The sequence below is a fragment of the Ceratocystis lukuohia genome, assembly GCF_044167205.1.
Source record: "Ceratocystis lukuohia strain C4212 chromosome Unknown Supercontig6_pilon, whole genome shotgun sequence".
Taxonomy (NCBI): Eukaryota; Fungi; Ascomycota; class Sordariomycetes; order Microascales; family Ceratocystidaceae; genus Ceratocystis; species Ceratocystis lukuohia.
This window is the reverse complement of record NW_027263525.1, coordinates 2,536,007-2,563,349: the sequence shown is the minus strand read 5'-3', so window position 1 is coordinate 2,563,349 and position 27,343 is coordinate 2,536,007. Positions and strand designations below refer to the sequence as shown.

Sequence of the window (27,343 nt, the reverse complement as noted above, 5' to 3'; positions counted from 1 at the left end):
TAGGAAATCGGCTGACTTGTTCAGGTAGTTGGTTTGTAGTTCTTCTTACCCCGCGAAAACAGTGAAACAATTCGGTCATATGCATAGCAGACTCTACTGACGGATCAAGACGCTGCAACATTGCCAGGCCGAGGAAAGTACCACCTACTGTGTCTCCGACTGTAGTATATTTTAGGCCTCAAAGGCTTATTGAAGACTAGTAACATATGGGGGGTAAGATGTGGCGTTACTGTGCAGGGCTAGAAGGTTGTTGCTAGTGCATGTAAGTTGATCATGGAAAACTACACTTCGCTCCCTTAGGACAGCATAACTGGGGTGAGGTCTGCTGGGAGCCAAGTTGCTACGGCTAAAGGCAAGATGGCTTGCCATGCTGGAGGAGTGGAATTGTTCGGTATGACAACTGAAATCCTGCTACTAGCCTGTGGCTACGTTATAATCTATCATGCGGCACAAAGACTAGTGGCCTAGTATTAGGTGTGCCAGCCGCTGAAGCCTGTAAGGAAAAGCAAACGCAACTTGGTAGCTTTCCTCCGCTACGTCAGTCACAGCTATCCGAGAGGGTGTGCTTCAGAAAGATGGCTAACCTAAAGCTATTTGAGGCTATGGGCATGGCTAAAGATGACGCTGCAAAGTCGCCGAAAACTTGACATGCCAGTTGGCGATCCAAGAACACGTTGAATCGCATCGTTCATCGACGCCCCTGTTGGAAGCTGCAACTAATTACTCTCCAATAACAAAGGAGAAAACAGCAAATACGGCTACGTGGATCTACACACAGCGGACTACACAATGGGATACTTTCTTAGAGAGATGAGAAGAAATCTGTGATCTTTCGTCCCCTGGTTACCCGTTTGCTTCCCAGCCCGTAGTTCTATCTCAACACTAGATGGAACACGGCAAGCCCAAACCTGATCCTGCTGGCGGCGAAGCCGTGTTTTGCAGTTGTCGGCATACAGCCGTGGAAGGAATGGTCAAACACCTCTCAGAGAAGGTATATAACGGCTCGCCCCTCGCTATCAAGGCATCCTAGAATCCAAAGCTGCATAAATATTGAGAACGCAGATGCATCGCTATTCTGGCCGTATGGCGCAAACATCTGCAGGTGCTGATGCTGGTGCAACACAGCCCTCCGAACGGCCTGTTAACGTCACCTGCCGGAAAGCACAGGCAAAGGCAACCGAGCAGACCAGCTTTGTATATACAGCGCTTCCAACCATGGAAAGATCCCCCCTTACACGATCGGGTACGGGCCACCACCCAGGCTGGCTTAGGACTAGCTTGTCACATGGCCGGACTCGGATTTATAGCCAGCTCGCGATGTAATTAACCGGGATGGTAAGAGCCGCGAGTTTGCTTGAAACAGCTCGCCAGTGCTGTTGTTACCCAGGCGTTTTCCCTGCATGATGAGCAAGGGAACTCAGTATGGGCATGTATGTACAAGGGGGGGGGGCTCTTGTTTCCCTCAACATTGGAGACGATTCTTTCTGTGTTCCCAAACTTGATTTCGAGGAAGGCTGTGAGACACGCTTGCATTGTGCATCTGTTGCACAAGTCTTTGCCATTGTTCTCTAGCCCACTCGATCAACACAAACACCCCTACTGCAGGCTTGGCAAAATACGGCTCCAAGTCTCTACGTTTAGTGTGTGGGGGATGTGATGGCGTATTGGGGAGAATCCCGGAGACAGTACGCAAAGAAAAACGCGCATCACCCTATAAACTACAGCTTTGAAAGGGATCTAACATGCTTCCTCTCCGGACAGTCTCGGTGGCAGCCTACAGAGCGGATCACGAAATCCGACAAGTCACGGCGACGACAACCATGCCTGCGATGATATTCCCTCACCCACCGCAGACTACACTAGGAGATAGATCAGCGGCCCCGAGAGATACCCCGTTAAGCAAGCAAAAATGTGGCAGCGGAGCTTAGAAAGGACAGTCAACCCGTCAGCAAGGAATCCAAAACAGGCTATCCTGCACCCACGGGCGCCTAAACAAATCGGCGCTTGGTGACCCAATGGACCAAGAGTCTCCTGATTCCGTCCATCCTCCATTCCCCCCGCTCTCCTCCCATAGTTGATCTCATTGAACCTTGGTGCTATGATGGTGATATTTTTACACACTATCTGCTTATGAGTTACGCTGGACAGCCAGCCTTCAAGTATATCAAACAGGCCAAAGCAGACACCATCGGCGAGATCACCCCCGTGCTTACCGCACTCTACAAGTACTAGGCTCCTCGCTGCGATGCCGAGCTACGCAATATTATCTACGACGTGCGTGCTAGCATGAGTATGGCTGTGAGTCTAGAGCGGGCAAGAGTTAGCCCCTGCCAACCTCTCAGCACTATCAGCTCTTGTATTTAGCGCTGGAAGGCAAAGCGGACACTGATCAAGGAGAGAAACTATAGCCTTTCACCCAAGAACTACAGGTATCCATTGCAAATAAGCTTGTAGAGAGGTGTCTAGAGCCGCAGCGAGAGCCATATTGCAGCGACTCGGCTATCTTCGATGGTGGAACGGGGCGGTGGTGCTTATAAAAGAACAGATAGAAAACACAATGCCTAATATATTCCTGCCTCCACAAGCACTCTATGGAAAACAACAATTGGTAATCTAGATCCTAGACGCCATTTCTAAAGCTGGAAAGCTAACTTCACACCAACCAATATCAGGCCATGGCAAGGGGATAACAGCAATCACCAAGTTTCTGAAGGCTCAAGTTTAAGCCCAACAGCCTGAATATGGGAGAAAAATGGATAAACACTGCCTACGCAACTGGCTAATATAGAGTAGAAATCCATCACCACTGCGTACCCACAGGTGAGCACTCTTTTCCGGCTTCCTCTCGTCGTAGGTCTGCAGAAGAGGAAGAAAGTAGGGGTGTGTCTGAAGCCAAAACACAAGAGGGCTGTGGAAATGCAGAGGGGGCATGCATCTGAACAGTAAATGTAAGCATCTAGCCCGATAGGTGAAATCGCTAATGCATAAATGGGCCCAGGCACGATATACATTGCAATGCACTCACTATGCAACGCCCTTTTGCCGGTAATATCTAAGCACCTCTTGAGAGCCTATACCCGCCCAATGCACCAGCGGAAACTTTCTAACAACCCTTATGCAGTAACACTACATTTTTGGATCCCACATGCTATCTATCATAATCTAGATGTCATACGATCGCCACTATGCTAGATAATCTGCCGATATTATGCCTGTGCTAGGATTACACGCCTGTCGTTCGTTTGTACCACCGTTTCACGCTTCTCGGGCATCTTCCCAACCAACTAGAGAGCCACTCCTCTGGTAGTGGCTCTTAAGCCTACTGTACATAAAAGCAAGAGACTGGGTAAAGAGCAGGGCTGCTCAGGTAGTTCCCGTGCCTTGGAATAGACTATACTTCTTTCCTGCTACTTGGGTGGTTTCTAATGGCTATAGACTGCCGCCCCGCTGCGTTAGAGCAAGCCTGGATCTTCTATATCAAGGAGTCGCCGAACCCTTGACTTTATAGCGGTTTACTGTCATTCGTGTTGATGACTTCTCCATCTAACACAAAACTCGGCTCTCAAGTTCACCAATCGCCAGGCCAATTCTTTGCCCTCTTTGGCGAAGAGCGCCTCTACGGCGGCGAGCTGCATAGTATGACATTGTATGGTCTCTGATGGACGGTTCCAAGTATTTTCCAAGATCTCGATTACATGACTCCTAACTAAACTATTGATGTTAGCAGATAGCACCTATTCTAGAAGCAGCTCGCAGCATAAACACAATGAGAGAAGAGATATACAGCAGTTGGCGATATCTCCGGCATAGACGGCAACCCTTCTTGCTTAACAAACGGGATCTCGGGCAAAGTGAGAGATGACATAGCCCGAGGCTGCAAATCGCGGTATTACAGCGTCTACGAAAGCCAAAACTCTCAGTGCCAATTTCCAGACGAAAAGCGAGTCTATCTGGGGCTCATCGAGACGAAATGTTCAAGTGTGGTGTCTGTAGGGTTGATAACCCTACAATATATGAGGCTCCACAAATACGGCTACGATATAGCCAGTCTTAAACCAGCATGAAATCGTGGGGAATCATCACGAACTAGCCTTTTCTTATGCTTTCCCATTGTCGTCTTCATCTCAAGGCACTTTCTCATCTGAACCAGATATTTGGCACAGTTCCTCTTTTTTTTTTGCCAAAGCTTACAGCCTCCAAACTTCTTTCGCCATCCATCTTCTGATCTATTGAACATCTTGGGCCTTGCTATTCCTTGCTCTACTTTGCTGTTCCCCTCACCAAAAAAGCCGCTATCCGCTAGCCGACATTTGCTGCCATATTTTCACCACTTTCAGCTAAACCACAGCGACGATCGCAAAGACGAACATTTTTTCCGTATTCTTTGCTTAAAAGTTGAACTAGATCTGGCATTATTCTTACCAGCCCTCCCTGTTGTACGCGCCTTTCCCTTTCTCCCTTCCATGTCTTTTTTGATGGAGGAGGGGGATGCCATAATTACTATGACAGAGACGTCATAGCCCCCAAGACCGCGTTAATCTTGACCTCGCCTTGTTTCTTGTCTGCCATACTGACTCTTCGTTCTTCTGCTTTCATGTCTAGTGCCACCCACTTTCGTTTCTTCATTGCTGTGCCTAGTCGTAGTCGTGCCCATCGGTTTCGTCGCCTCTCTGCCTAACCAACTAGCTCTGCATTACGCAACACCGTGCCACACACTTTCCCGCCCTTCCTAATTGATTAGTCTCTATTCACAAGAGACTCTTGTCTCCCAATCGAACATCCATACCGAAACTGGCTGATTCTCTGTCCGCAAACCCTTATCTGAACCAAACCCGGCCATATATCCTCCTCTCCTTGCACTCCCTCGATACCTGTCATGGCCTCCTTTGTTGTAGAACTATGGGAGTCCATTTTCACTCCCGGCCCAACTCCCGTGCTACTTAAAGCCACCAATGCAACATTTGCTGCCTTGCAACTCCTGCTACTCCTTTTGTTACTGAGCACTTATAGCATCCACTTTGTCGCACTCTCCATAATATCTGGAGGTCTCTGGTGGGCTATTAACTGGTTTGCGGCCGAGCTTGCTATCCACCAGGCCCAAGAAGATGCCAAGTTGAAACAGCAGCAGCAGCATCAAGAACACCGACGCTCTAGCGGGCTACCAGACGAACCTAGTGCCAACAACACTCAGCCGCCACCCAGTGATGCTGATGACGACACCGAGGTCGATGAGGCTACCCCCGCGCTCGTACGAGTAGAAACGCCAATCTCAACGCCGCCTGCCACTTTCGTGCCAAAAGAGGATAAGGCACCCCCGCTTGTATTGATCGGCCAGACCCAGGATGCAGACAAGCCAACGCTCAATAGCCGGAATGTTGAGCCAGCCCCTATGACTGGAGAGCTGAAGCAGCGTCTAGATACGTCGGGAAACCATTCCAGTGCCAGCACTGAGGACGAGTGGGAGCGTGTATCGGAGTATGAAAAGGATAAGTAAAGGGTTATTAATGTACATGCGTGATGCATGTGCATACGGTGGCTCGGGGGTTACCTTGTTCTTCTTGATGTGCATTTGTTCCCATTTTGACTTCGGACGCTAAACTAGACATGTTTGATGAATAAATGACGATAGAAACAAACAAGTTGGCCACTTGCTATCTTATAACTAAGGAGGATTGTGTCTTGTATGCCCTACATACTATGGACACTGAGGCGGCAATGAGACACGATATCCCGCATGCTTCCTGCGTTTTATCTCCTGTATACAAGCTGATTCTAGACAGCCCCGCTCCCTTTCTCACCTCTGTATCAATTGCGATTGTACGAGTAGCACAGCCTCTCTTGTTCTGGACATAGATATAATAGCGATCGTCTCTTTATTGTGGGGGAAAGGGAGGGGCTAGAATGCTGTAGATTGCTGTGGCTGGAGGGTAGGCTTTTATGCAACAAAAATCCAAGTATACCACGTCCTTTTCCTTGTTTCTATGAAATGCTATACTGCTAAGTTGTTGCTGTCCCCCCCCTTGGCCCGGGGATAAACCCCATTCAGCTGGCCTAGCAAGCTATGTTTCAGGGACTCTCCACATAGTGCTGTATCAAAATTATTATCACGTCGCGGCAACCAATCTACCTATCGCTCCAGAAAAGGGATGATGCATGAGTGGTGATATATTGATGAGCTGCATCGCATTGGGCTCAATAAGTCGCATCAGGTCTGGGCTCCTTACATGCAGTCGAAAACCCATGCATATATTGCAGCAATGCGCATTGATTGCACTGAGAGCTCAGCATGCTAGGTATCTGCAAGTATCCCAAACAAACAACAAACTACGTGTGTGCCTACTCAGGCAGGCTTAATAGGGAACACATATCCTAGGAATAAAGAGAATGAGATTGTTTGTTGACTCTAAGTGTTTCCCAGCATGTCAATCATTCAAAGGTTGTGATGACTAAGCGAAAATACCCCACTCCGTCTCTACTGACCGCAGCTCCGGGGCTGACAGGCCCACTTAAACCCGGTTGATGAAGGTGGGACGAAGGGGAGGGGCAACTGGAGAAGTACAGAACAGGCAATGCCAGAGGTAAAAAAATAAAAAATAAAAAAAGGGCCGTAACAGAGGGAAGCACTGTTGTTTCATGCCGTATCCCAATAGGTTTTTCTATTCCGCTTCTTTTCGAAAAAGAAAATTTAATGGAAAAAAGAAAGGAAGACCCGCTAAACCGTGGTGAGGCCGTCCCCCTCATTTTTCTTTCTCATAAAAATTCCAACTGGAGCTTCCCTGCAGCCCAAAGCCAGAGCTTACCCCAGTAGCTACTCAGAGCTCATCCCTTCCTTCCCTTAGCCTTGCCCCTCCTCCCTCCCCCCTTTACCTTCTTGCATTGTCATCCTGAACAAGCAATTGCCAAAACGCAACTGCCACATTGAAAGAGGGGCCCCAGTCAATCCAGGCAAGTACCTTATTTAGTCTTGTACATTTCTAGGCCTATTGAAATTGTCTTGCTTGGTTAGCAGTTGCTCTTTTGGTGAGCTCTCGAGGAACTGTCCCCTCTATTATTTATTTGAACCTTAATTCAGCTTGTTTTTCTTTTTCTTCTTCCCCTTCCTCTATTCCTTTCCTTTCCTTTCTCTTTCTTCTCTCCCAACAGCATCTAACTTCTTCGTCTTAATCCTTGCTATCTTAATTTCATCACGATGAGTGTCAAGACCGTTGAATTCTCTCCTTTCCAGGACCAGAAGCCCGGAACGTATGTTGCTTCGATCCCCTTCCCCTCCTCTCCCATCATAGCCATCGTAGCTGCTTCTCTGGGCTATTCCTACCAACTTGGTGCACATGGCTAACTCAAAGCTCGATGGTGTTTTCCTGCTATAGCTCTGGCCTTCGCAAAAAGGTCGTCGTTTTCCAAAAGCCTCACTACAGCGAAGCCTTCGTTGCTAGTATCCTGCTGTCTATTCCCGAGGGTGCTCAGGGTAAGAGTGAAACTTCTACGTTCTAAGCTTTGCTTTTCTAGCCAGCCCGTCACTAATCCCCTCTTTTTTTCGCATCATCTAGACGCCTTCCTCGTCATTGGTGGCGATGGTCGCTACTGGAACCCCGAGGTGATCCAGCTGATCGCCAAGATCGGTGCTGCTTATGGTGTCAAGAAACTGCTGATCGGCCAGAACGGCATTCTGTCCACCCCCGCTGCCAGCCATGTCATCCGCAAGCGCAAGGCTACCGGTGGTATCTTGCTGACTGCCAGCCACAACCCTGGTGGTAAGTCCTTTACCTGGGTTTTTTTTTCCTTGTAGCCCCTTGGATCCGTGCTAGGATTGTTCTTGTCTTTCTCTAACTTGCGCGTCTTTCCCTGCCACAATAGGCCCTACCAACGACTTTGGCATCAAGTACAACTTGGCTAATGGTGGTCCGGCTCCCGAATCCGTCACCAACAAGATCTACGAGGTTTCCAAGACTCTCACCAGCTACAAGATTGCTGACATCCCTGATGTTGATATTGCCACCATTGGCACCAAAACCTATGGCTCTCTCGAAGTTGAGATTATCGACAGCACTGCCGACTATGTCCAGATGCTTAAGGATATCTTTGACTTTGATGTCATCCGCAGCTTCTTCAGCTCCCACCCCGAGTTCCGTGTTCTGTTTGATGGCATGCACGGAGTCACCGGTCCCTACGGCCGGGCTATCTTTGAGACGGAACTTGGCCTGACTGGCGCAACCCAGAACTGTTTCCCCGCTCCTGACTTTAATGGTGGCCACCCCGACCCCAACTTGACGTATGCTCACGAGCTAGTTGAGGCTGTCGAAAAGAATCAGATTCCCTTCGGTGCTGCCTCGGATGGTGATGGTGACCGCAACATGATTTACGGAGCGGGTGCCTTTGTCTCCCCCGGTGACTCGCTCGCCATTATTGCCCACCACGCGCAGCTGATTCCGTACTTCCGCGAGAAGGGCGTCTTTGGCCTGGCCCGTTCCATGCCTACCTCAGGAGCTGTCGACCTGGTAGCCAAGAAGCAGGGTCTGAACAGCTACGAGGTGCCCACTGGTTGGAAGTTCTTCTGTGCCCTATTTGATGCCGACAAGTTGTCAATTTGCGGCGAGGAGTCATTCGGTACTGGTTCTAACCACATCCGTGAGAAGGATGGCCTGTGGGCCATTGTCGCCTGGCTGAACATCATCGCCGGTCTCGGTGTCAAGAACCCCGGTGTTACCCCTAGCATCAAGCAAATCCAGCAAGACTTCTGGGCTGAGTACGGCCGTACCTTCTTCACTCGCTATGACTACGAAGATGTTGACTCAGAGGGCGCCAACAAGGTTGTTGGTGTGCTCAAAGAGCTGGTTGCTAATCCCTCGTTTGTTGGCTCTACCATTGATGGCCGCACTGTGACCGAGGCCGGCAACTTCTCGTACACGGATCTCGACGGCTCTGTCTCAGCTAACCAGGGCCTATATGCCCGCTTCTCATCAGGCAGTCGGATTGTCGTTCGCCTGTCGGGCACTGGATCATCAGGGGCTACAATCCGCCTGTACATTGAACAGTACAGCTCAGATCCCGCTACGTATGCTCAGGATGCTCAGGAGTTCCTGGCGCCCGAGATCAAGTTTGCCACAGACCTACTCAAGTTCAAGGAGTTTGTTGGCCGTGACGAACCAGACGTCAAGACCTAGATAAATGGGAAAAGAAGACAGGGAGGGAGGGACATGTGATAAAATGAAAGTAAGCAGCACTTTGGTTGAATAAGTCTTGACGAGGACAAGCATATAGTTAATAAAGACACATAAAACTCGAGAATTGCAAGGAGTGGCATTACCGATGTGTGGAAATAATGACGTCATATTTAATGCATCACATAATATCACAGTAGAAATGCAACAAGAAAAAAGAGGATGAAGAAAAAAGACATAATATAATGAAGACTTGTCAAAAACAACCCATTGAACTCCGTCATACCAAACCCCAAAAAGGGTAAACAATGTGCAGAAGGCACAGAAAGAAAAATAAAACAAAGAGACATACACATACTAGCCCCCATAGAAACAATAGCTTTGTCTCCTTCCAAAGCCGGGGGAGGAGGGCGGCGGGTATCTCATCGCCTGCTTACCATATGAGCAAAACTAACATAGCAATATGCAGTCGAGGTTATCCTGTCTGTAGAGAAAGGGGGTCTAAGAGAAGTATATCCTTAGAGATATTGAGGCGTGATGCGCACATTGAGCGTGTGCAACGCCAAAAGCAAAAAAAAAAAAACATCATGACAAGATTCCGCCGGTCGTAGCAGAAGAGAAAAGATAAACGAAGAAAGAGAATAAAAAAGTACGTTGGCCGTAAGAGAGGGTAGCAATGCATGATATAAAACACAAAGTCGTCCGGTTCAAAATCATCGATAAGCAGAAAACAGAGCAAAGCAACAACACCCAAGGAACACGAGATTATGTCCAGGCTTCATCGTAGATCCCAGGAAGACACCGTCGTGACCATGGCCCTGGCTGGGGACTGGGATTTCTAAGCACCAGTGGCTGAGACCTTGCGAGCTGTGGCAGCCGCCGTTGCCGAGGTAGCGACGTTTCCTATACTACCAACTCGGCCGCTCGTTTTCCGAACTCCCGACCCTTCTTTTGACCGCAGGGCGGAATCAGACCCTGTTGTTCTCTTGGAAGAGCGGACCTTGGCCAATGGTCTAGAGTTGATGTTTTCAGTGTCATGAGATGCGTCGTTGTCAATTCCCTTATATGCCGATGCCGTTTGAGCGCCATTTGCTGCCACAGCATTGGCAATGCGGGTACTGGCGGGTCGAGTTCTTGTTTGCTCGGTTGATGATCTAGTTGCGTGCGAGGGGGAGGGCTGGTTGGATGACTTGCGATGGGACTTCATTCTAAGATGGGCCTCTTCGTCAGATTCAGCCGCAGGACGTGCTTGCTTAACAGACGAAGCGGCCTCGGCAGCATTCTGCAAAGCGGCTTCCTTTTCATTAGTCTGCGAGTTGCCCTGTCTCTGGTGAGGATTATGGCGGTCGCCAATGCGGGCAGTCTTGCGGGGCTGACCAGGCGTAGGCGCAGGCAGATAATCGTCCTGTGCAGCCACATTACTTCTGTCATCAACCTCGCTGAGAGGAGTGCGACTAGAAGGGCTACGGTTAGGTGGGGGTGTCTGTGCTGTTTGGTGGCGAGAGGTCTTCGGCACGGAGCGAATAGGTGTGCTCGGAACAGCGGCAGATTGGGACATTCCAATCTCACGGCGAAGCTTAGCTTCTATGCGCTCTTCAATACGCCACTCGCGGAAAGTCCCCTGGTTCAGGTGCAGCCAATGTTGCTGGGGACCAACAACCATTCCAGGGCGCATAAAGCGCATGAAAGCGATGACTTCGTTCGCAGTGAAACCATAGCGATAGATGAGGTAGGCGCCGATCAAGCAGCCAGTACGGCCCAGACCAGCCTTGCAGTGGACAGCAATAGCCTTTTTCTTCACCGTGATCATCTCATGAGCCATACGGATAAATCTGCGGACAATTCTAAGCGGCGGGCATGTACCGTCGCTGAACACCATGTCAATGTGCTGAATGCCCAAAGCCTCAAAGTACGAGGGCGAGTACAGATGCGAGTTGAGCCGCACAACTAGACCAATGTTGTTGGTAGAGAAGTGCGCCAGGACATTCTGGAATGGCTCGTCCAAGTTGGGGTGGACAAATATCTCTTCTAGGGAGCGGGGGAGGGCCTCGTATAGACGCGAGCCCTCTGGGAAGCGGACAGCGGGGCTGCTTTGCGGCGAGGCGAAAGCAAGGAAGTCGGGGGTAATCCAGTTGAAGTCGCCATTCTCAACACGCTCGAACATTTCATACAGATCAGGATCAAACCGATGCAAGTCAATGCATCTAGATTCCTTGGCCTTCCACACACCATAGACAACGTCCTGGACGGTCAGGGCGTAATCTGCCTGGGAGTAGCCAGCATCACGGAAGGGCATCAGCGGAGGCTCAATCTGGGCGAAAGGACCCAGGGCTAAGTGCGGATGCCAATTTTGGATAAGCACCATGTAGCAAGCCAGCAAGCAGGCAGCATTCGCACGACCTGGACGGTTGTTAGCATCAGACTGTGGCAAGCAAGTCCAGGATTCAGAGAGCGGGGATATTTACTTCTCGGATCAGGTTTGGTCCAGTATACAATAGGGCATTCGTTGCCCTCCAGTTCTTCCATGATTTTGTGAAAAGACAGGGCAAACCGGTACAAATGACTAATGTGCAACGGGCCAAAGTCATGGAAAAAAGCATTGTACAGGAGCTCATCATCCATATTGAAGTAGAATGGCGACTTGTGGACTCTGGGCGGCGGCTTAGGGGCAGCTTTTCGTGAAGGAGAACGGCGAGAAATCTCGGGAGATTCTTGATCAGGGTAAACGAACGGGGTGTTTTCTTTGGGCTTCACATGGTAAGAAGCGAGGAAAAAGCGATCTAGACCACAGGAAAAGGTTAACAATGGCCTCAGCGGTAATGAATAGCCAATACTTGGTTTGGCAAACAGCCAGATCTCGTAGATCCAAAGCAGTTTTCAGCGACCACGCCTTTGGATCGGGGCTTTCCTTAAGAATCCCGGGCACAATCAAGCGCCCAGGTTGCAATTGGGGAAGCGCGAAAGAAGCTAATTGAGGACTGGTAATAGAACATACCAGGAATTATCGCGACCGCCTGGTCGACGTGGTGACTTGCGGAGGCGGACATTGCGATTCTTGAGAGTTGTCGATGTTTATGCTTGATTCTCTGGAGCAAAATTTAAGAAAAAGAGAAGAAAAAGGGAGTCGTCAAAGACCAACAAGTCTTGTTTTCCGTAAATATTTCTGGTTGAGCAAATAGACAGACTCGGGCGACCAGCTGGTTGGTTTGTTTATTCCGAGCGAACGATGATTGGTGGAGACGAACAATAAAGAAGTCCACTAAAAACAACAGCCAAATTAGAAACAAGCTCGGTTGGCTAGGTGAGGCTGCGATGAAAACAGAACCAGAGGGCAGGCTGGGATAAGCAGAGAGGCGACGCGGTAGCCGTACAATATAAGACCCAATCGACGATAACAGCGACAGTGGTGGGAGATGATTAAACGATGATGGAAAATACGATAGGCAGACTGCAGACAGGAGGCAGCAAGGAGGCGCTCTGATAAGTTGAAGATGTTTATGGGATGGGAACAACCAGCAAGCACAACAGAGGCAACACACACACACGAACACAGAAAGGAGGAAAGAAAAAAGGAAAAAGGAAAAATGCAGAAGCTCGACAAGTCGTCCTGGACAATCCAAAGGGCAGAACGCCAGCCTTTTGTTCCTGTGTCAATTGTTTTGGGTCCGGGGTGTAGTCGCAAGCACAAACACAAGCACAAGCGGCAAAAACACAAGCAAGGCCAGCGAGAGAACAAAAAGAAGCTCAATGGGCGGGCCATGGACCAAATGAGCAGAACAAAAACAAATAACAAGCACAGGAACAACAAAGCCCAAAGTACGCTGATGGGATGGATTTGGCCGGGGATGCGCTATGTTGCTGCTATTGGCGTGTTGGTATGAGAGGATGCCAGGGGCTCCTCTGGCCCCAGTGCAGGCAGAGATCCCCCAAAACAACGGTGCTGGCTGCTGGGCCTACAGCGGTCCTTCAGGCGCTGACAGGCCTGAAAACTCGGTCCTATAGCATTGACTATAGCGCACTAGGATGCACGAAGCCTGTCTAGCTTGTCATGCAGGGCTCGGACCAGCTGCAGAACACCCAGCGAGACAAGACCAGAAAGTAAACAAACCCGCCGCCGACATTTTCTTGCTTCATGGCCGTGATGCTTGACAAAACTTGGGTTTCTTGCTAGCCAAAGCGCCCTCGATCTGCGAAGCAAGAAAATAGGCTGAAAATTTTCGCGAGGCTGAAAAAAAAAAGGAGCCCCGCACGATGTCCTGATGGTCGAAAGTAGCAAGTGCAGCAAGCCACCAGCGCAGCCTCTCCAGACTCGACCTCCTTCCCAACAGTGCCCTCAGCGGCGCCGCTTGTCTCTCGAGCTTGCCTTTCCCTTTCCTGCACTTCTGCACTTCTACAATCCTCCAAGCAACTCCTGGAACAGCTCCTAGCAAGAGCGTTCTTTGTGCGTCAAATATCCAGACAAGCAGCACTGGTTGCTATTACTACGTCTTGTTTATTTGCATAGTGTTTGCAGGGGGCCATGCCTTGGACATCAAGTCAAGTAGCACTGACAATTTTACTGCCAAAAAAAATCAGGGTGGCTTGTCTCTTGTCAATGAATAAAATGCCCTATCTTCCTCGTCCTTCGTCCTGCTTGCTTGTCCCAGTCCGCCGCACACACCGTCTTCTCTCTCTCCTTGCCCTGGATCGTCAGAGAAGCCAAAGGGAAAGCATGCCCCCTTGCTTCTTCATGTCTAGAGTAAGACCCTTCTATAGATGTTGCTATGGAAACACACCATCCAAGTGACGGGCCCTAGTGGCGGACCGCTTTTATGTGGGGCTTGTCTCCGTACTTCAGTCCATGACCCCTGCTGCTGGCAAGGGCAACAGCCAGCCCATAAGAGAAAAACAAAAGAAAATCCCAAGAGAAAAATAGAGATGCAGTAGAGGGCCGGTCAGGACCGTACTGGTTCTTCTGGCCCTTGTTGTGCAGTCACCAGCCAACCGCCCACTTTGTACCTACCTGTTTTGTTGCTGCCCCCCGTTGCTGGGGTGCGGGCGGCGCTTGAAGCTCATTCGCCCCTCTTTTCTCCCGCTTCTTGCTGGCCGACGTGCTGTTTCCGCCTGACCGCCTTTGTCCAATGCCACACCGAAACACTTACCCTACTAAAGGCGTGGCGTTTAAGTTGTGCCATGTTCGCCGCTGCCTCTACATCTGCGGCCTGCGCAACCCACGGTTCTAGCCTAAATCGGGCAACTTCTGTTCCTAGCTTGTGGAACGAGATGCTCAGGCAAATGGGGTTGTCGACTCCAAAACCTGGCCGCCCAGAGGCCAGGCATGCCATGCCCTCTCTCTCCCCTCTCCCCTCTCCCCTCTTTCACCCCTTGGCGAATTCCCGAGCGCCCTCTCTTCAGCCCCAAATCGGCCGCTTCCCGTCAAGCCCTTCCCATCTGATCCAGCAGCCGCTTAGTCCAGGCTGATTTTTCCAAGAGTCCCCAGAGCAATTCCAGAAACCTCTGAGCCGCCAATGGGCCCACATTTGGCTTGATTAACCCCAAGTTAACCCTGACAAGGGCACAGCCATTTGCCTCTGAATCATAGTCTCCCAACAATTTCTGTAGTATCGCCTGAACTTACATCTTGATGTTGACATTCTAGATTACTTGGAAAGACAGCCCCTGCCAGAAGCGAAGCGAAGCTAAGCAAAAAGCCGAGGCCTGTATCGAGGCCAATCATTCGTTCCCGGGAAGCCGTTCATCTGCTTCTTATCGGCGCAGCTCAAATTCTCCTCTCTTGCCTTGCTTCTCCGCTTTTGCTCTGTGGCGCCAACTCATGATCTCAACCATGGCTGCCACTACAACTACTGCCGCTGTTGCTGCCAACCCTTCTTTTCCCTGTGCCGTGTAAGTAAAGCTAGGCGCATTTGTCCCCCCTCCATTTCCCTCTCCAGGCCTTTTGTTTCTTACCAACTTGTCATAAAACCCAGTCATAAAACATCCATCCACCTAGATCAAGTCGTTTATACTGCAAGATCTCCCTCTTCTTTACCCTATCTGCTATTGCATTGGCCTTTTTCATGTGACCTCTTCGGGATAACCAGCCAGCCATGTTTGAGCCTTCTTTTTCTCCCTTGCTTTGCTCCTCCTTATTCGCCATGTTGCTCGTTCTTTTTGCTTCTTTTTAGCATTTCTTTTGCATCATGCTCCGGGTTCCTGCTTCTCTATTCTGTCCCACTTACAGCTGCACACTTGCAGTGTAATGACTGCAGCTACTGGCCGCAAACTTGCCCTTAAGCGCTTTTGGGCGGCGGTTGTAGGAAATGCTTGATCTTGGCTGAGACTTGACGCCTTCTTTGTGCCCCTATCTTGTACTACCATGAACAGCCCCATGTCTCCATCTTCACAGCGCTTGCGCAACACCTTACCAATCCAACCAGTCTTGTTTGCGTTTACGTATACACAAAGTATACACACGCACGACCATCAACTACAAGCTAACCCGATTTACCCCTTCCTCTCTTCTCTTCGTTTCCCCGCGAGCAGGTCTCTATCTATTCCTTTCCCGACCCCGCGTCTGGCCGATGTAGCACTCAGAGCCATCTCAGTCGACCCCGAGCTTTCCCCGCTAGTTAACCGCCAGATGAGCACGCAAAACGCCGTGCTCAAGGTTGATTACCGCGCAACCACCAACCGGATGCTGCGTGTAGCCACTAATTCGTTCATGGCCAGTCTAGCTCTCGTCATCGAGGTCATGGAAAAGATGGACGAGGACGTCCTGGACCAGACTGCTTCGGCGGCATGAGGTGGCTGCCATATGCCTTGGCAATGGTGCGGAGCTTTGATACTTTCTTATTGCATATCAGTGGAGAAGTAGAGGGAAGTCAAGGTTCAGGATTCCTATCGCCCCAGACGGAAATAGAACACAACACACACCTTGAGCCTTAGCAGCGTTCCACTTCCACTACTGGTGCTAGCTATCCACTCACGTATCTTGATTGGTGCACCGCATCCAAATACTAAAGCAACGTAGCCCTACTTAGGCTTACTAGGTGCTAGGCCATGACATCACATGCTGTTGAACCGAGCAGGCGCAAAGTAGACTAATCAATGTATATCACGTTGTCAGGTATCTATCTCATCCCCCCCATTACTCGTATAATCGTGGGGAGTCTACCCGCATTTAAATGAAAGACCTAGATCCCAAAATCCAAGTATAAAACTATATATAGAACAAAAATGTAGCTGGCCGAGAGATTCAGTGAGTAATGGATCAAGAAGAAGACGAGCAAAAAATGCAAAATCAAATAGCTAGCCGCCCAAGAAACGAGGAACCGAACAGAAAAGGAAAAAAGGAAGAAGAAAAAGCAAAAGCAACAAACCGACCCACCCTCGCCATGCTAACTTTTATGGGGGCTTGGACTTGTCTAGTCGGTCTTCTCCATAACATCGGAATCACCATTTTCAATGCCACTCTCCCGGAGCCTGCGCTCTGCCTCTGCCGCGCGGCGATTTGCGGCGGCAACCTCCTCTTTAAGCTGCTTTATATACTCAATCGCCATTTCAACCGTGCTAGCCTTGCTGCTTGGCGTCGCAGCAGGCAGCTTGCCAGCATCCTTTGGATCGCCGTCGCCAGAGTCCTCCTTTGGCGGTGGCGCTGGAAGAAGAGTGGCTATCTCCTGTAGCGCGGAGTTGATGCGGTTGCGACGGCCTTGCTCAGCAATCTTGTGTGACGTTCTTTTGGAGGTAAGATTTGTCGACAATTCGCTGGGGTAGGTCACGCCAGGAACATTGTTACCCTCCAGAATGTTTTGGTAATTTGATTTAGTAGTCAGCAAGCGCGAGGCTGCATCTTCTGCGCCGTTCGGCAGCAGGGGCTTGATGTGCGGTGAAATCTTGGGAAGGAGAGCAGGCGAAGCCTGTACAGAGTTTGGGCGTTTGGAACCCCGGACAGCAAGAAGTGGGGTTTTCCGAGGGTTGGGCGTTGTCCCTGGGTTTGCAGGGAGCATTTGCGGACTCTGGGAGGTGATTGCTGTACTCTGAGGTTTGGTAAACATAGGCGAGGATGGTTGCGAGACAGCTGGTTGTCTTGCAGTATTATCTATGACATTGTTGTTGTGCATGTGAGTATCAACATCAGAAGCACTGGCATTGTTGTGGAAGGAAGCCGAATCAGGCAATCTAAATGCATCAACGGGCCCATTAGAAGTGATGGATTCGGGAACCATAGTAGGCGTGCGGCTGGCTTTAGAAGCAGGCAACTTCATAAGCGAAGCAGGCGTTGCAGGAGCGGGACGCCCATTAGATAGTGACCTAGTCGGGTCTGACTTGGGGTTTTGAGGTTGGATAAAGGGAGAGGCACTCCCCGATTTGGCCCGCGGTAGAGGAGGCAAAGGCGGCGGCGGCATGTCGGATAAAGCCTCGGGCGAGACTGAAGCATTTTCTTCGGGTTCTTCAATCTGAGAACGGACTAGCTTCGCGTTGGTGCCCTCCTCAGCCTCATCAAGAACTTGGGCCGCAATGGAAGGGTTGGTGGCTGCGGCTGAAGTAACGTTGATCCGGCGGCGCTGGGGCTTGACAATTGGGGACTGGCGCACGTTGGTCTTGGGACGAGGCGCCTTAGTAGGGGCCTTGGTAGAGACCTTGCGCAGCTTCTTTGAAGAAGGTTCGGGAGCATTCCAGTCATCGGCGCGGTCGACTGGCGAGTTAGACGAGGTTCCAAGATGGCGAATGTCGGTGAATATGCTACTGTCATTCTGGGCGTGCAGGGCGGGTGAAGTGAGGGGGCTAAAATAGTTGGCGGCAACAGAAAAGGCGACATCGACGGAGAACTGAGATTCAAGCGGAGTTACAGCCGGTGAGACAAGAGGAGTGAAGTCGGACTAAAATGAGTGTTAGTGACACCAGCATTAAACACCAGGGCAAGTTAAATATAAGCATTATACATGAGTATGTATAAAATAATGCCATGTGGGGTGGGATCTGCAGGCCGCAACAGGGGGGAGTAAGAGAGGGGAAAGGAAGGGACAAGAAAGAGGACAGGAGGGGAAAGGAAGGGACAAGAGGACAGGAGGACAACAGAACAGAAAATAGAACAGGTGGAGGCAAATATCAAGCGCGGCGAAGGCGCATAGCAAAATTATGACGTACATCTTGCGGCTGGTCCTTGAGTTGGCTGAATCGGCTGTCAAATACAGATGGCTGGATATCCGTAGAGCAATAGTAGTGATTGCCATTGCCAGCAGCCAGTTCCAGGCTTTGGGGAGTAGGCGGGACCTGGTGGGGGCTAAAGTATGAAGCCATAGCCTGGGGATGTTGAATCTGTTGTTGCTGCTGCTGCTGCTGCTGCTGTTGTTGTTGTTGTTGTTGCTGTCGTTGTTGATGTTGGGCCTTTGCCTGTTCTTGGAGGATTTGGCGTTGTTGCTGGAGGCGCTGCTGCTGCAAGTATTGTATCCTAGCATCTATTTCGGTGATGACGTCGTTGGGGCCCGAAGGCATCATCTGGGCGGGGATGGACGAATGGCCATGTGTTGAGGTGGTCATGGGGTCCATCTGCGACTGTGCCATGGCGGCAGGATTGGCGGGTGAAATGAGAGACTGGGCATGCTCACTACCAGTCATGGCGGTGTCAATAGACCCAGCAGATGGAGGCAGCATGGCGTAGTCAAAGTTCATGGTATCGGGGAGCGATCCCAGAGTGCCCATATTGAGGAACTGTTGGAACTCATCGTCGGGATTTGAGTGCTGTGGTGGTTGACCTTGGGGATTCCAATGTGGGGTTCCGAGCATATCCATCGCGGGCGGGGAGAGAGCAGTGCCACGCAGTTGAGAGCAGCAAGAGAAGAATATTCAACTGGGGATACGGTCCAGGGATGGCAGAGATGCCTGCAGTTGAGCGATGTCGAGGTCAATGGAAGGTGACACTGGAAGCTACCAAGTTCAGGCCTTGGGGTGTGAAGCGGCGGATTGGACAGCGATATAGGTGTGTGTGTTTTTTTTTCGGGATCTCGACGAAGCGAGGCGCAAAAAGGCCAGAGGCAAAGTATTGATGACGAGCGATGTTGATTAGCTTGGCGATAGTGACAATCGTCGTAGTTTTATTGTTGGGTATCGACGAATTTGGCGAATAGACGCAGAGGCTGAGCCAGCGGGGGGGGAGACGAAGAAAAAAAGTAAAAAGAGAGAGGATGGCGGACGACAGCCAAGGCCCAAAAAGCCAATGCAATCGATGCGTGCACAGAGAGAAGAAGAGAAGAGAAGATAATGTAAAGGATTAATGACATGCGTTATCGCCGCTGGTTAAGACTTAGCGCGACTTGAGCCTGGGGGCTTGTCTATTCTGTATTCTGTTGAGTGGGGAAGAGAGAAGACGTGAAGTTGAAGATTTGACAGAGCACCCAGTAGAAACTCGACAAGGGCTGTTGATTATGTTCAAGAAATGAAGAACAAGAAAAGTAAGAAAAAAAAAAAAAGAATATTCAAAGCCAAGGTCGCCGCCCTCTGGCATTTTCTTTTCATAGAGACTAGCGCAAATTTGACGCTAAAATAAAGGCAATAAAAAACGAAAATTAATTTGGCAATTAATATGGGAATTATCGCCTGGCAAAATAGAAACCTCGGGGCTCTCGCTCAACGCAGCCCGCCCATTCTCTGGCTGTTCATCGCCTTTCCCTTCTACTTTTGAGAACCCTGAACAGATAGCTATTCTAGGGTTAGTTCCATCAAAGTTTCACAGCCCAAGATCCAGTGTAGGATTGAAGCCCCGCCATTCCCTGATTTATTGCCTGTTCTATTTCTTGGGTTACATTCAACTGACCCGGCCTAGAATCCGGCCCAGGCCCGGCCTAGAAAACAGGTCCGTTTAGCTGTCTAGGCTTTTTCCCTTCCTTTTGCTTCCTTTTCATTGGCCTTGGATGTAGACCCTGCATCTACAGGCTAGGGCTGCTGGGCTGTCTAGAGAAGGGCGAGCGGCGTGTAGTGTAGTGTGCGTGTAGTGTGCGTGTAGTAGTACATGTACGTTGCCCATACGTGCATGCTTGCTTGTTTGTATCTACGTATTCGTGTATACATGCGCATGCTATACATTCTTGCCCGTCTACACTTGCACGAGATGTACTTCTCATGCACTGCCCCAAACATACAGCAAGGCCGTTGTCGGCCTGTCGAGTTCCTCTCCTTCCTCCCTCCCTTGCTTTCCCAAACCTTCTCCCCCCCCCCTCCCCAACACCATCGCCTGTTTGTTGAGATGAAGAGCTGCCGCGTCGCGCCGTCGCCCTCGTTTTCGCTTCTGATAAGTTACGAGAGAAAAATAGCCAGCCAGCGAAAGCTCACCTGAAGATTGCCCGGAGCTAGTTCCATAGTGCCATGCGAGAGCTATGTCGTATAGTTGCGATGATACCTCGCCTTCCCGTTGACATTTCACCCAGGCTGATCCAACTCTCGACTCGGCCATTTGTCGACAGCCCAGCCCCAGTAGCCCGAGTTAGAGAAAAGCCTATTAGCCGATGTAGTATCAAAAGCATCAAATTTGGGGGGGGGGGGCTTGCTTAGTCTATAGTAAGAGGGGCTACGCCTCCCCCCGTAGTAAAGCTTCTTCGCTCCAGTGCTAGCTGCAAATCTGCAACAAGTTCTTCAAGTCTCAAGTCTCGAGTCTTGAATCCCAAGTTCCAGAAGACTGGCATTCCTAGCTCAAGGCACGTTGTTCAGCGCCTTTCTCTGATTGGCTACACATGGTTTAAACGCAGGGACAGGGAGGAGACGGACTGGAAAGCTTGTTTTCAGAAGATACAAGGGAAGGGCAAAGAGAGAATAAAAATTATATATATATGAATGATGAGAGAATGGGAGTGCGAGGATGAGGGAAAACATATGACCTTTGCGCGTTCCGTTCTTAGTGCCATCGTCGTCCATCACGTATAGTTTGCTGAACAAAATGAAGAGAAAAAATAAGGTAGTTTCCACAAGAACACAGGTGTGGCGCCATTCTGTGGCGTATTTTATAATAAATGCCTTGGCTGAGCCTCAATTGAGGCACTATGTGCAACCCCAAACTTAGCTTCAACAAAGCTTAGCCAGGTCCAACGACCAGTATGAACAGCCAATTTCCAGTCCTACCCCCATTGGTCCTGTCCATCCGTCTGCGCTTCGCCGCCCCGTCAAGTTAAAAATAAGTAACCAAAGAGACAAGGAAATATGGAACATGTCCATGGCCATAGTGACGTATTGGAACGCCCGATGCATACAGCCAGTCAGTCCTCTTGCTTGGATCGGTCAAGACTGGGACCCCGCCAAGTCTCGGGGCTTTGCCTTGGCCTGCCTCGTCCATCTATATGTATCATTCCCTTGGCGTACCAGGCTTATTGCCGTCGTTGCGCCTACAATTGCTGGCCGGATACCCGCAAGAACCGTATATTGGTGCTTGCTGCATGCATGCTTCTTGCGGCATCCCTAAGCAGCGGATGCTACCTGCGTCATAGAGCCACGCCATTCGAACTTTCTTCTTCTCCGTCACTGCCCCCCGCCCCCCTCTTCTTTATTCCAGTAGTTCTCCACTTTGATAAAAACAATGCAAGTGATTACACACATACACACACACATGCATGCAGCGAGTTCTCCCGTTGCCGCATTCCTTTCTTTTCTAGAAGCGTCCTCCTCCCCCCTTTTCCCCTTGCTGCCCTTCTAGAAGAGCGCAGGTCTACTTTCCATCCTTCCTTCTTATTCTCTCAAGCCAAAAGAACACAGCCATCCATCAACCTGCACAGTGGCAATATTAGAAGCAAGTCACGGTATCTCGGATGGCTCCAGCTTCTCGGGTGAATGCAACAGTTGGGCAATTGGGCCAAGACCCAATGCAAATCTGTAAATCTGCAAATCTTTAAAATCTGTCTACGTCTTGGTGGCCGCAACTGCGTAGCTCTCTGTGCGTCTATAGTAAAATTAGGGCGTCCATTGATACGTCCATACCTGTAAGGGCTGAGTGTTGATGGTGCATTAGATGAGACAAGACAATCACATGTAAAAAGAATATCAACAAAAGAAAGAATCAGTATAAAACAAAGCAAATCAAATCAACGCAAAGCCCCAAAGCCATTGTAAAGATAGCTGCCATTGCAAGGCATCTGCCCGTAGCAAGGGAACAAAACCGCCCGGAACTCCTGATACGCTGGCGCAGTAGAAGAAACAGTTAAAAAGAAAAAAAAAGAGAGAAATGGGGGAATGAAACAAAAGAAGAAAGGACAAAAGCTAGAAATGGCCCTGCGAGAGACAAATCTGTAACTAAAAGAAAAAAAAAAAAAGAAAAAAAACCAGAACAAAAAAAAAGAAACCCCAAGTACAGGAACAAAGGAAACGGTAAAAACAAAGAGAGATTTGAAAAAAAAATTCCCAAGAAAACAAGAGTAAAAAAAAGAGAGACCCTCAAGGCCCCATCAAAGAATCTATCACATCACGCACTCCGCGGTGACCTCTTCTGCTACTTGCCGCGGCCCCGTCCACCAAGGCTGATGGCGAAGATCCAAGTGCGGTATTCTCGCTTCTCCGGGCAGCTCCAGCCATGCCACTACTTCCAGCTTCGTCATTATTTGTGGCTGTAGCTATAGCTCCGGATGTGGATGCCGTCGCTACCACAGGTGAGAGCACTCTAGGAGACATGACACCTGGGGACGTGACGTCTTTAATCGAGTTGGTCTCGCTTGCCAGCGCACTACCCTTGAGTAAGCTCGTGCCTCCACCCGCACTGCCACTACCGCTTCCAATCAATGGGAAGGCCTTTCGCGAGCTGTTGCTGCTACGCCGGCTTTCAAGATTACGTGACAGCGTCTTGCTCACGCCCTCAATGCCATTGTTGATAGAACGGCGTTTATCTTTGCTAGATTTAGTAGTGTGTATGTGGAGGTCTGCAACGGCAGAGACCTTGCTGCCAGCAACTGTCGACTTGCCCAAGCCTGGGGTTGATGGCGCACCAGGCTTGTCCTCGTGGGCATCAATCAGATACCAATGAAGTCCATCAGACAATTGAAACGGATTGTCATTCTCTTCATTCGTGGTAACCGAATCTGCGTCTCCATTGGCGTTCTGTAGGCTCCTAGACAGGTCGACAACACGTTCCTGGACCCGTGTGATGCGGGCAACAATCCATTCGCGTGTACGAAGCCGGTGCGAATCCTGTTCACGAAGAAAGTAGTGTGGAAAGCCCACATTGAAGGCAGCCCAGGCTCCTGATGTCTGGTTGCGTGTGGGCAAGAACAGCGCGAGATCGCCCTCCTTAAAATTCTTAAAGGCAATTTTCTCATGTGCTTCCTTCTGCATAACGTGGGCCTTGTCACGATATGCCCGTGCATCTCGCTGAAACTTGCGGGCAAGATGCTCCATATCCTTTAGTCGGCGATAGACAGTCTCGGTAAAGGTTTCCATGTCAAAACCTCCCAGAGAGTTTATGAAGGCAGAGTATTTCTCCGACTCCACATTGGCATCACTGTTGTTCATCCAGTAGATCTGGTCAAGATCCTCGCCTTCCAGCCCACTCCTGGTAGTCATGGCTGATGCTTGGCGAACCAAGGATGGCGTAGCCAAGCTTTCATTAGGATTGACAAGTTGAGCTGTCGATCGCTCAGATCGGGGAATCCGTTGTACAGACATTGTTGCACCCTCACGTGTGACGACGAATCCAAGCCGCTCCAATAGACGTACAAGACGGTCGTTCTGAGTATAGATACGTTTTGTGAGGTCTTTGGCCTTCTCCGTGCGGATTTGGAAGAGGCTATCGAGGGAGTCGTACTTTGCCTGCGACACGCTGAATTTCTCTCGAAGGCACCGCAGTTCCTCTTCAAGCCTCCCGACCTGCGATTGTCTGCGAGCAAGCTCTTCTTTGAGAAGTCTTGACTTCTTCTCATCTTCTTCGAGCTTCCTCTGGAGGGACTCGGAACCAGTCTCTCCGTCAGAAATGCGGACACGCAGTTCCCTAATTTCTTTGCGGCCCTGCTCCAGCTCGGCCTCTGTAGCCTCCGACTTGGCCTTCTCCTCAGCAAGAGATTCTCGCAATTGGTCCGATGCCGCTTCCATATCCACAAGTTTCTTGCTAGACTCCGCTACAGATGCTCTTAGCTGCTTGTTTGTAGATTGGGTCTGGTCAAGCTCGGACTGGAGAACTGAAATGTCGTTCTCAATAGTCTTGACTCTACCGATTATCTCGGATGCCTTGGACAAAAGATTATCAGTGAGGTCACACCGGTCAGTTGGAAGCTCGGCACCAGGCAAAAGTTCGCGGTAAAGATCATCAAGAACGCGATTCTGCAGTTCGGTAGTTGATGTCTCGGCACTAAGCTTCTTGGCAAATCCTTTGTTTTCTTCCTGGAGAGTTTGGATCTGCTTTTGCATTGTGTCCATTGTCTCGCGCTGCAGTCGTGTTTCTGTTCGTAGGTACTCAATCTGGCCATCGTACTTGAGCTTTTCGTCATGACGACCCTTACGCTCTTTCTCCAGGTCATCTGATAGGCTGTGAACACGCTCATCGTACGTTGCCTTTTCGTTTTCCCGAGACATTCCAAAATTTTCCATATAATCTTCAGTCTCTTCTAGCTTTTCGCGCAGCATGTTGGCCTCAGACAGAAGCGATCGGCGTTCTTCATTAAACTCGCGCTTGAGTGCCTCAAGATTGTCGAAAAGGTCCTTTTTGGTTGAGTTTGAGTCTTCTGACTGCTTTCTGAGAACCTCGGTCTCATTGTTCAATGCAGCGATGGTCTTTTGTTGAAGCTCTGTCTTTTCCCGTTCTGACGCCAGTTCTTCTTTGAGCTGTTCCAGTTGCGCCACAAGTGCGGAATCAGCATGTTCTGTTGTCGAAAGTCTCCGGCTCTCTAGTCGCGGCGATCCCTTATTATAGAGGTCCAGACTGGAAAATGGCTGTGAGCGTGCCTGGTTCTGGCGGTGTAGAAGATCTTCAAGGCGCTTAATCCGACTTTCAGCAGTCATAGCCTTGCTCTCAAGCCTCACTTTATCATCCTGAAGAGACCGAATAAGATCCTCGTCACCGCGAATGAGCAGGCCCGAGAATCCCATGGACGTCTCGTGCAAGCTTCCGTTCTTGAAGGCTTTAATGCGCTTAACTTGCTGACGCGTAGGTGCGTTAAGGTCACCCAGGAGCTTTTGGATGTCTTCGAGGATTGCCAGATCACCACCGTTATCACCGAAAACAGTAATAAATGCTTCCAGATCTCTTTTAGTAAGTTCCGGCCAGTTCTCCTGGCCGCCCTGAAGGTTAACCTCCATTCCCATAGCAGGCGAATCCACCTTGTCAACCCGGTAAGTGCTCCCAACCATCTTAGCCCACTTCCGCCTGCGCTTGGTCTCTTCGTCTTGAAACATGGCCATGGTATTTGCCAAGTTGGCTGAATCGGTGGTTATCTTCTCTTTCCACTCGCGCCGACGAACAGCTTCAGCTATGAATGACGAGTACATGTATGGGAGCTGGTGAATAAGACGCAAGTAGTCGAATGTTGCCATATCATCTTCAGTCTCACCTAACCGAGCCATTGAATTCTTTAAGCGCTGTAATAAAGAAACTACCTCGGTGATTGTACGCATAAACACGCCACATTCAATAGCTATAGCGTTTCGGTTCTCGGTTACATAGAGGAGAAGGTCAGACAGCTCGGTTGCCCGCTTTGCAAGGGTGGGAAGAAGTTTGTCGGTATGAGTAAGGGCAGTTCTTGAGATTTGCGCCAAGTCCTTGGGAGACCCTGATAGCGGCAGGATCGTTTGGTAGTCTGTGTCTATTTTCTTGGAGATAGACTGAACGGCTTCCAGTATCCCTCTAGATTCGTCGCTTCGCGTCAATATAGAACGGCTCAACAAACTTTCGAAAGACCCACTAAGCTCTCTGAAGCGATCTATCATGTTGAGGGCATCGTTATCAACAGCTTCTATGTAGCTTTTGAGTCTCTCCAAAGCTTTCATAGCAGACCGTCCTACACGTCGTGATATCTCGGGCTCCAGCAGATCTTCGAGTGTAGTTTTCGCATTTTGTTGTATTTGCTTTCCGGTCATAAAAGAAACCATCTCAGGTAGTGTCGGCACTGAGCGTGCGATTTTTAGGTGTTTTTCTCGCTCTGTTGCAAGCATTTCGTTCTCTTTCAGCGCGCCTGGAGACCATTTCTTGAGCTCCTCGTATCGAGATTGTAGTGGCTTAATCGAAATGTCGAGATTCATTAGGGCGACGTCGATACACTGGACAGTAACGTCAATTTCACGGAACCGATCAAACGCCAAAGAGTCAAGGCGCTCGCAATCGGCAGTGATCTTGAGTCCCCACTCTTGCCGCTTGCGATAAAGCTCCTTCCATGACGCTATCGATTTGATGTCATGGATTGAGTTTGGAGGTTCAAATACTTCGAATGCATCTGGTTGGGGAGCCTGGGATATTAACGGCGAGATATTCGGGGTCTTGGACGAAGAAACACGGGTGTCATAGATGAAGAACTCAGTTTCAAGGTGGAGACTTTGTGTCTTGGCACTGCGTCCTGTCCGCGTGAGGGCAACAAGGTTGGAAGTCGGTATAGAAGTAGCGTGCGATACCCAACTCTTGAAGTCATCAATACTAAAGTCACCCCATACATATGATGTCAGCTTTATATCACTATGTGATATCGATATTGCGATGCTTCAGGCATGGACGGCGCACTGGTAATTTTACTACCAACCTGCGCTCTGAAAAGAGACGGAAAAAAAACAAGCAAAAATGAAGAAAAAAAATGACGAAGATGACGACGACGATGACGACGAGAGCTTTGCAGTACGTACCTCACGAAACGGGATGTGTCCGCTACGAGCTTCAAACCACTATGGGCGATGAATACATCCAAAGTTGACATGCTGCGACGACATTTCCTGACGTGTTGAAGAAGCTTTGGACTATGTGCAAATAAATAACGGGAGCGAGCGCATAAAATACAACACAGCAGATAAGCAAATGAACCTGGCTAGAATAAGGGAGTGCCGCAGAAAGCTTGCTCGTTAATCGCATACAGGTCGGATTGATAAGATGGGGCGAGAAGGGGGATGTTGGCTTGGAGAAAAAGAGAAGTTCAAGCTGTGGCTGGTACCGGAAGGCCTGATTGAAGATTCGAGATACCAAAAAAGAAGAACAAAAACGCCATGTAGTTGGCAGAAAACAAAGGCTTTCAACAGAGATGTGACCCTCGATGAACTGGCTCTAC

The 27,343-nt window shown here is 49.7% G+C and overlaps 6 protein-coding genes across 6 annotated transcripts; 3 read left to right on the top strand and 3 right to left on the bottom strand.

Moving 5' to 3' along the window:
- Positions 1-4,876: 4,876 nt before the first annotated feature.
- On the top strand, positions 4,877-5,494 carry HOO65_060612 (V-type ATPase assembly factor pkr1; the record flags this gene model as incomplete). Its single annotated transcript, XM_071001173.1, has 1 exon — positions 4,877-5,494. The coding sequence occupies one exon, from the start codon at positions 4,877-4,879 to the stop codon at positions 5,492-5,494; it is 618 nt and encodes a 205-aa protein (XP_070857962.1).
- Positions 5,495-7,189: 1,695 nt separating this feature from the next.
- HOO65_060611 (Phosphoglucomutase) lies at positions 7,190-9,161 on the top strand (the record flags this gene model as incomplete). Its single annotated transcript, XM_071003783.1, has 4 exons — positions 7,190-7,242; positions 7,368-7,465; positions 7,548-7,751; positions 7,855-9,161. The coding sequence occupies 4 exons, from the start codon at positions 7,190-7,192 to the stop codon at positions 9,159-9,161; spliced, it is 1,662 nt and encodes a 553-aa protein (XP_070857961.1).
- An 835-nt stretch (positions 9,162-9,996) lies between these two features.
- Positions 9,997-12,205, bottom strand: HOO65_060610 (protein-tyrosine phosphatase; the record flags this gene model as incomplete). The annotated part of the gene is made up of 3 exons (XM_071003736.1): positions 9,997-11,558; positions 11,624-11,938; positions 12,154-12,205. 3 exons carry the CDS (start codon positions 12,203-12,205, stop codon positions 9,997-9,999), a joined length of 1,929 nt encoding a protein of 642 aa, XP_070857960.1.
- Positions 12,206-14,982: 2,777 nt separating this feature from the next.
- Positions 14,983-15,939, top strand: HOO65_060609 (Transcription factor Pcc1; the record flags this gene model as incomplete). The annotated part of the gene is made up of 2 exons (XM_071004001.1): positions 14,983-15,041; positions 15,522-15,939. 2 exons carry the CDS (start codon positions 14,983-14,985, stop codon positions 15,937-15,939), a joined length of 477 nt encoding a protein of 158 aa, XP_070857959.1.
- Positions 15,940-16,561: 622 nt separating this feature from the next.
- Positions 16,562-18,929, bottom strand: HOO65_060608 (Phosphorus acquisition-controlling protein; the record flags this gene model as incomplete). The annotated part of the gene is made up of 2 exons (XM_071003719.1): positions 16,562-18,016; positions 18,285-18,929. 2 exons carry the CDS (start codon positions 18,927-18,929, stop codon positions 16,562-16,564), a joined length of 2,100 nt encoding a protein of 699 aa, XP_070857958.1.
- Positions 18,930-22,550: 3,621 nt separating this feature from the next.
- Positions 22,551-26,998, bottom strand: HOO65_060607 (Autophagy-related protein 11; the record flags this gene model as incomplete). Its single annotated transcript, XM_071003615.1, has 2 exons — positions 22,551-26,724; positions 26,928-26,998. The coding sequence occupies 2 exons, from the start codon at positions 26,996-26,998 to the stop codon at positions 22,551-22,553; spliced, it is 4,245 nt and encodes a 1,414-aa protein (XP_070857957.1).
- Between the last annotated feature and the right edge of the window lie 345 nt (positions 26,999-27,343).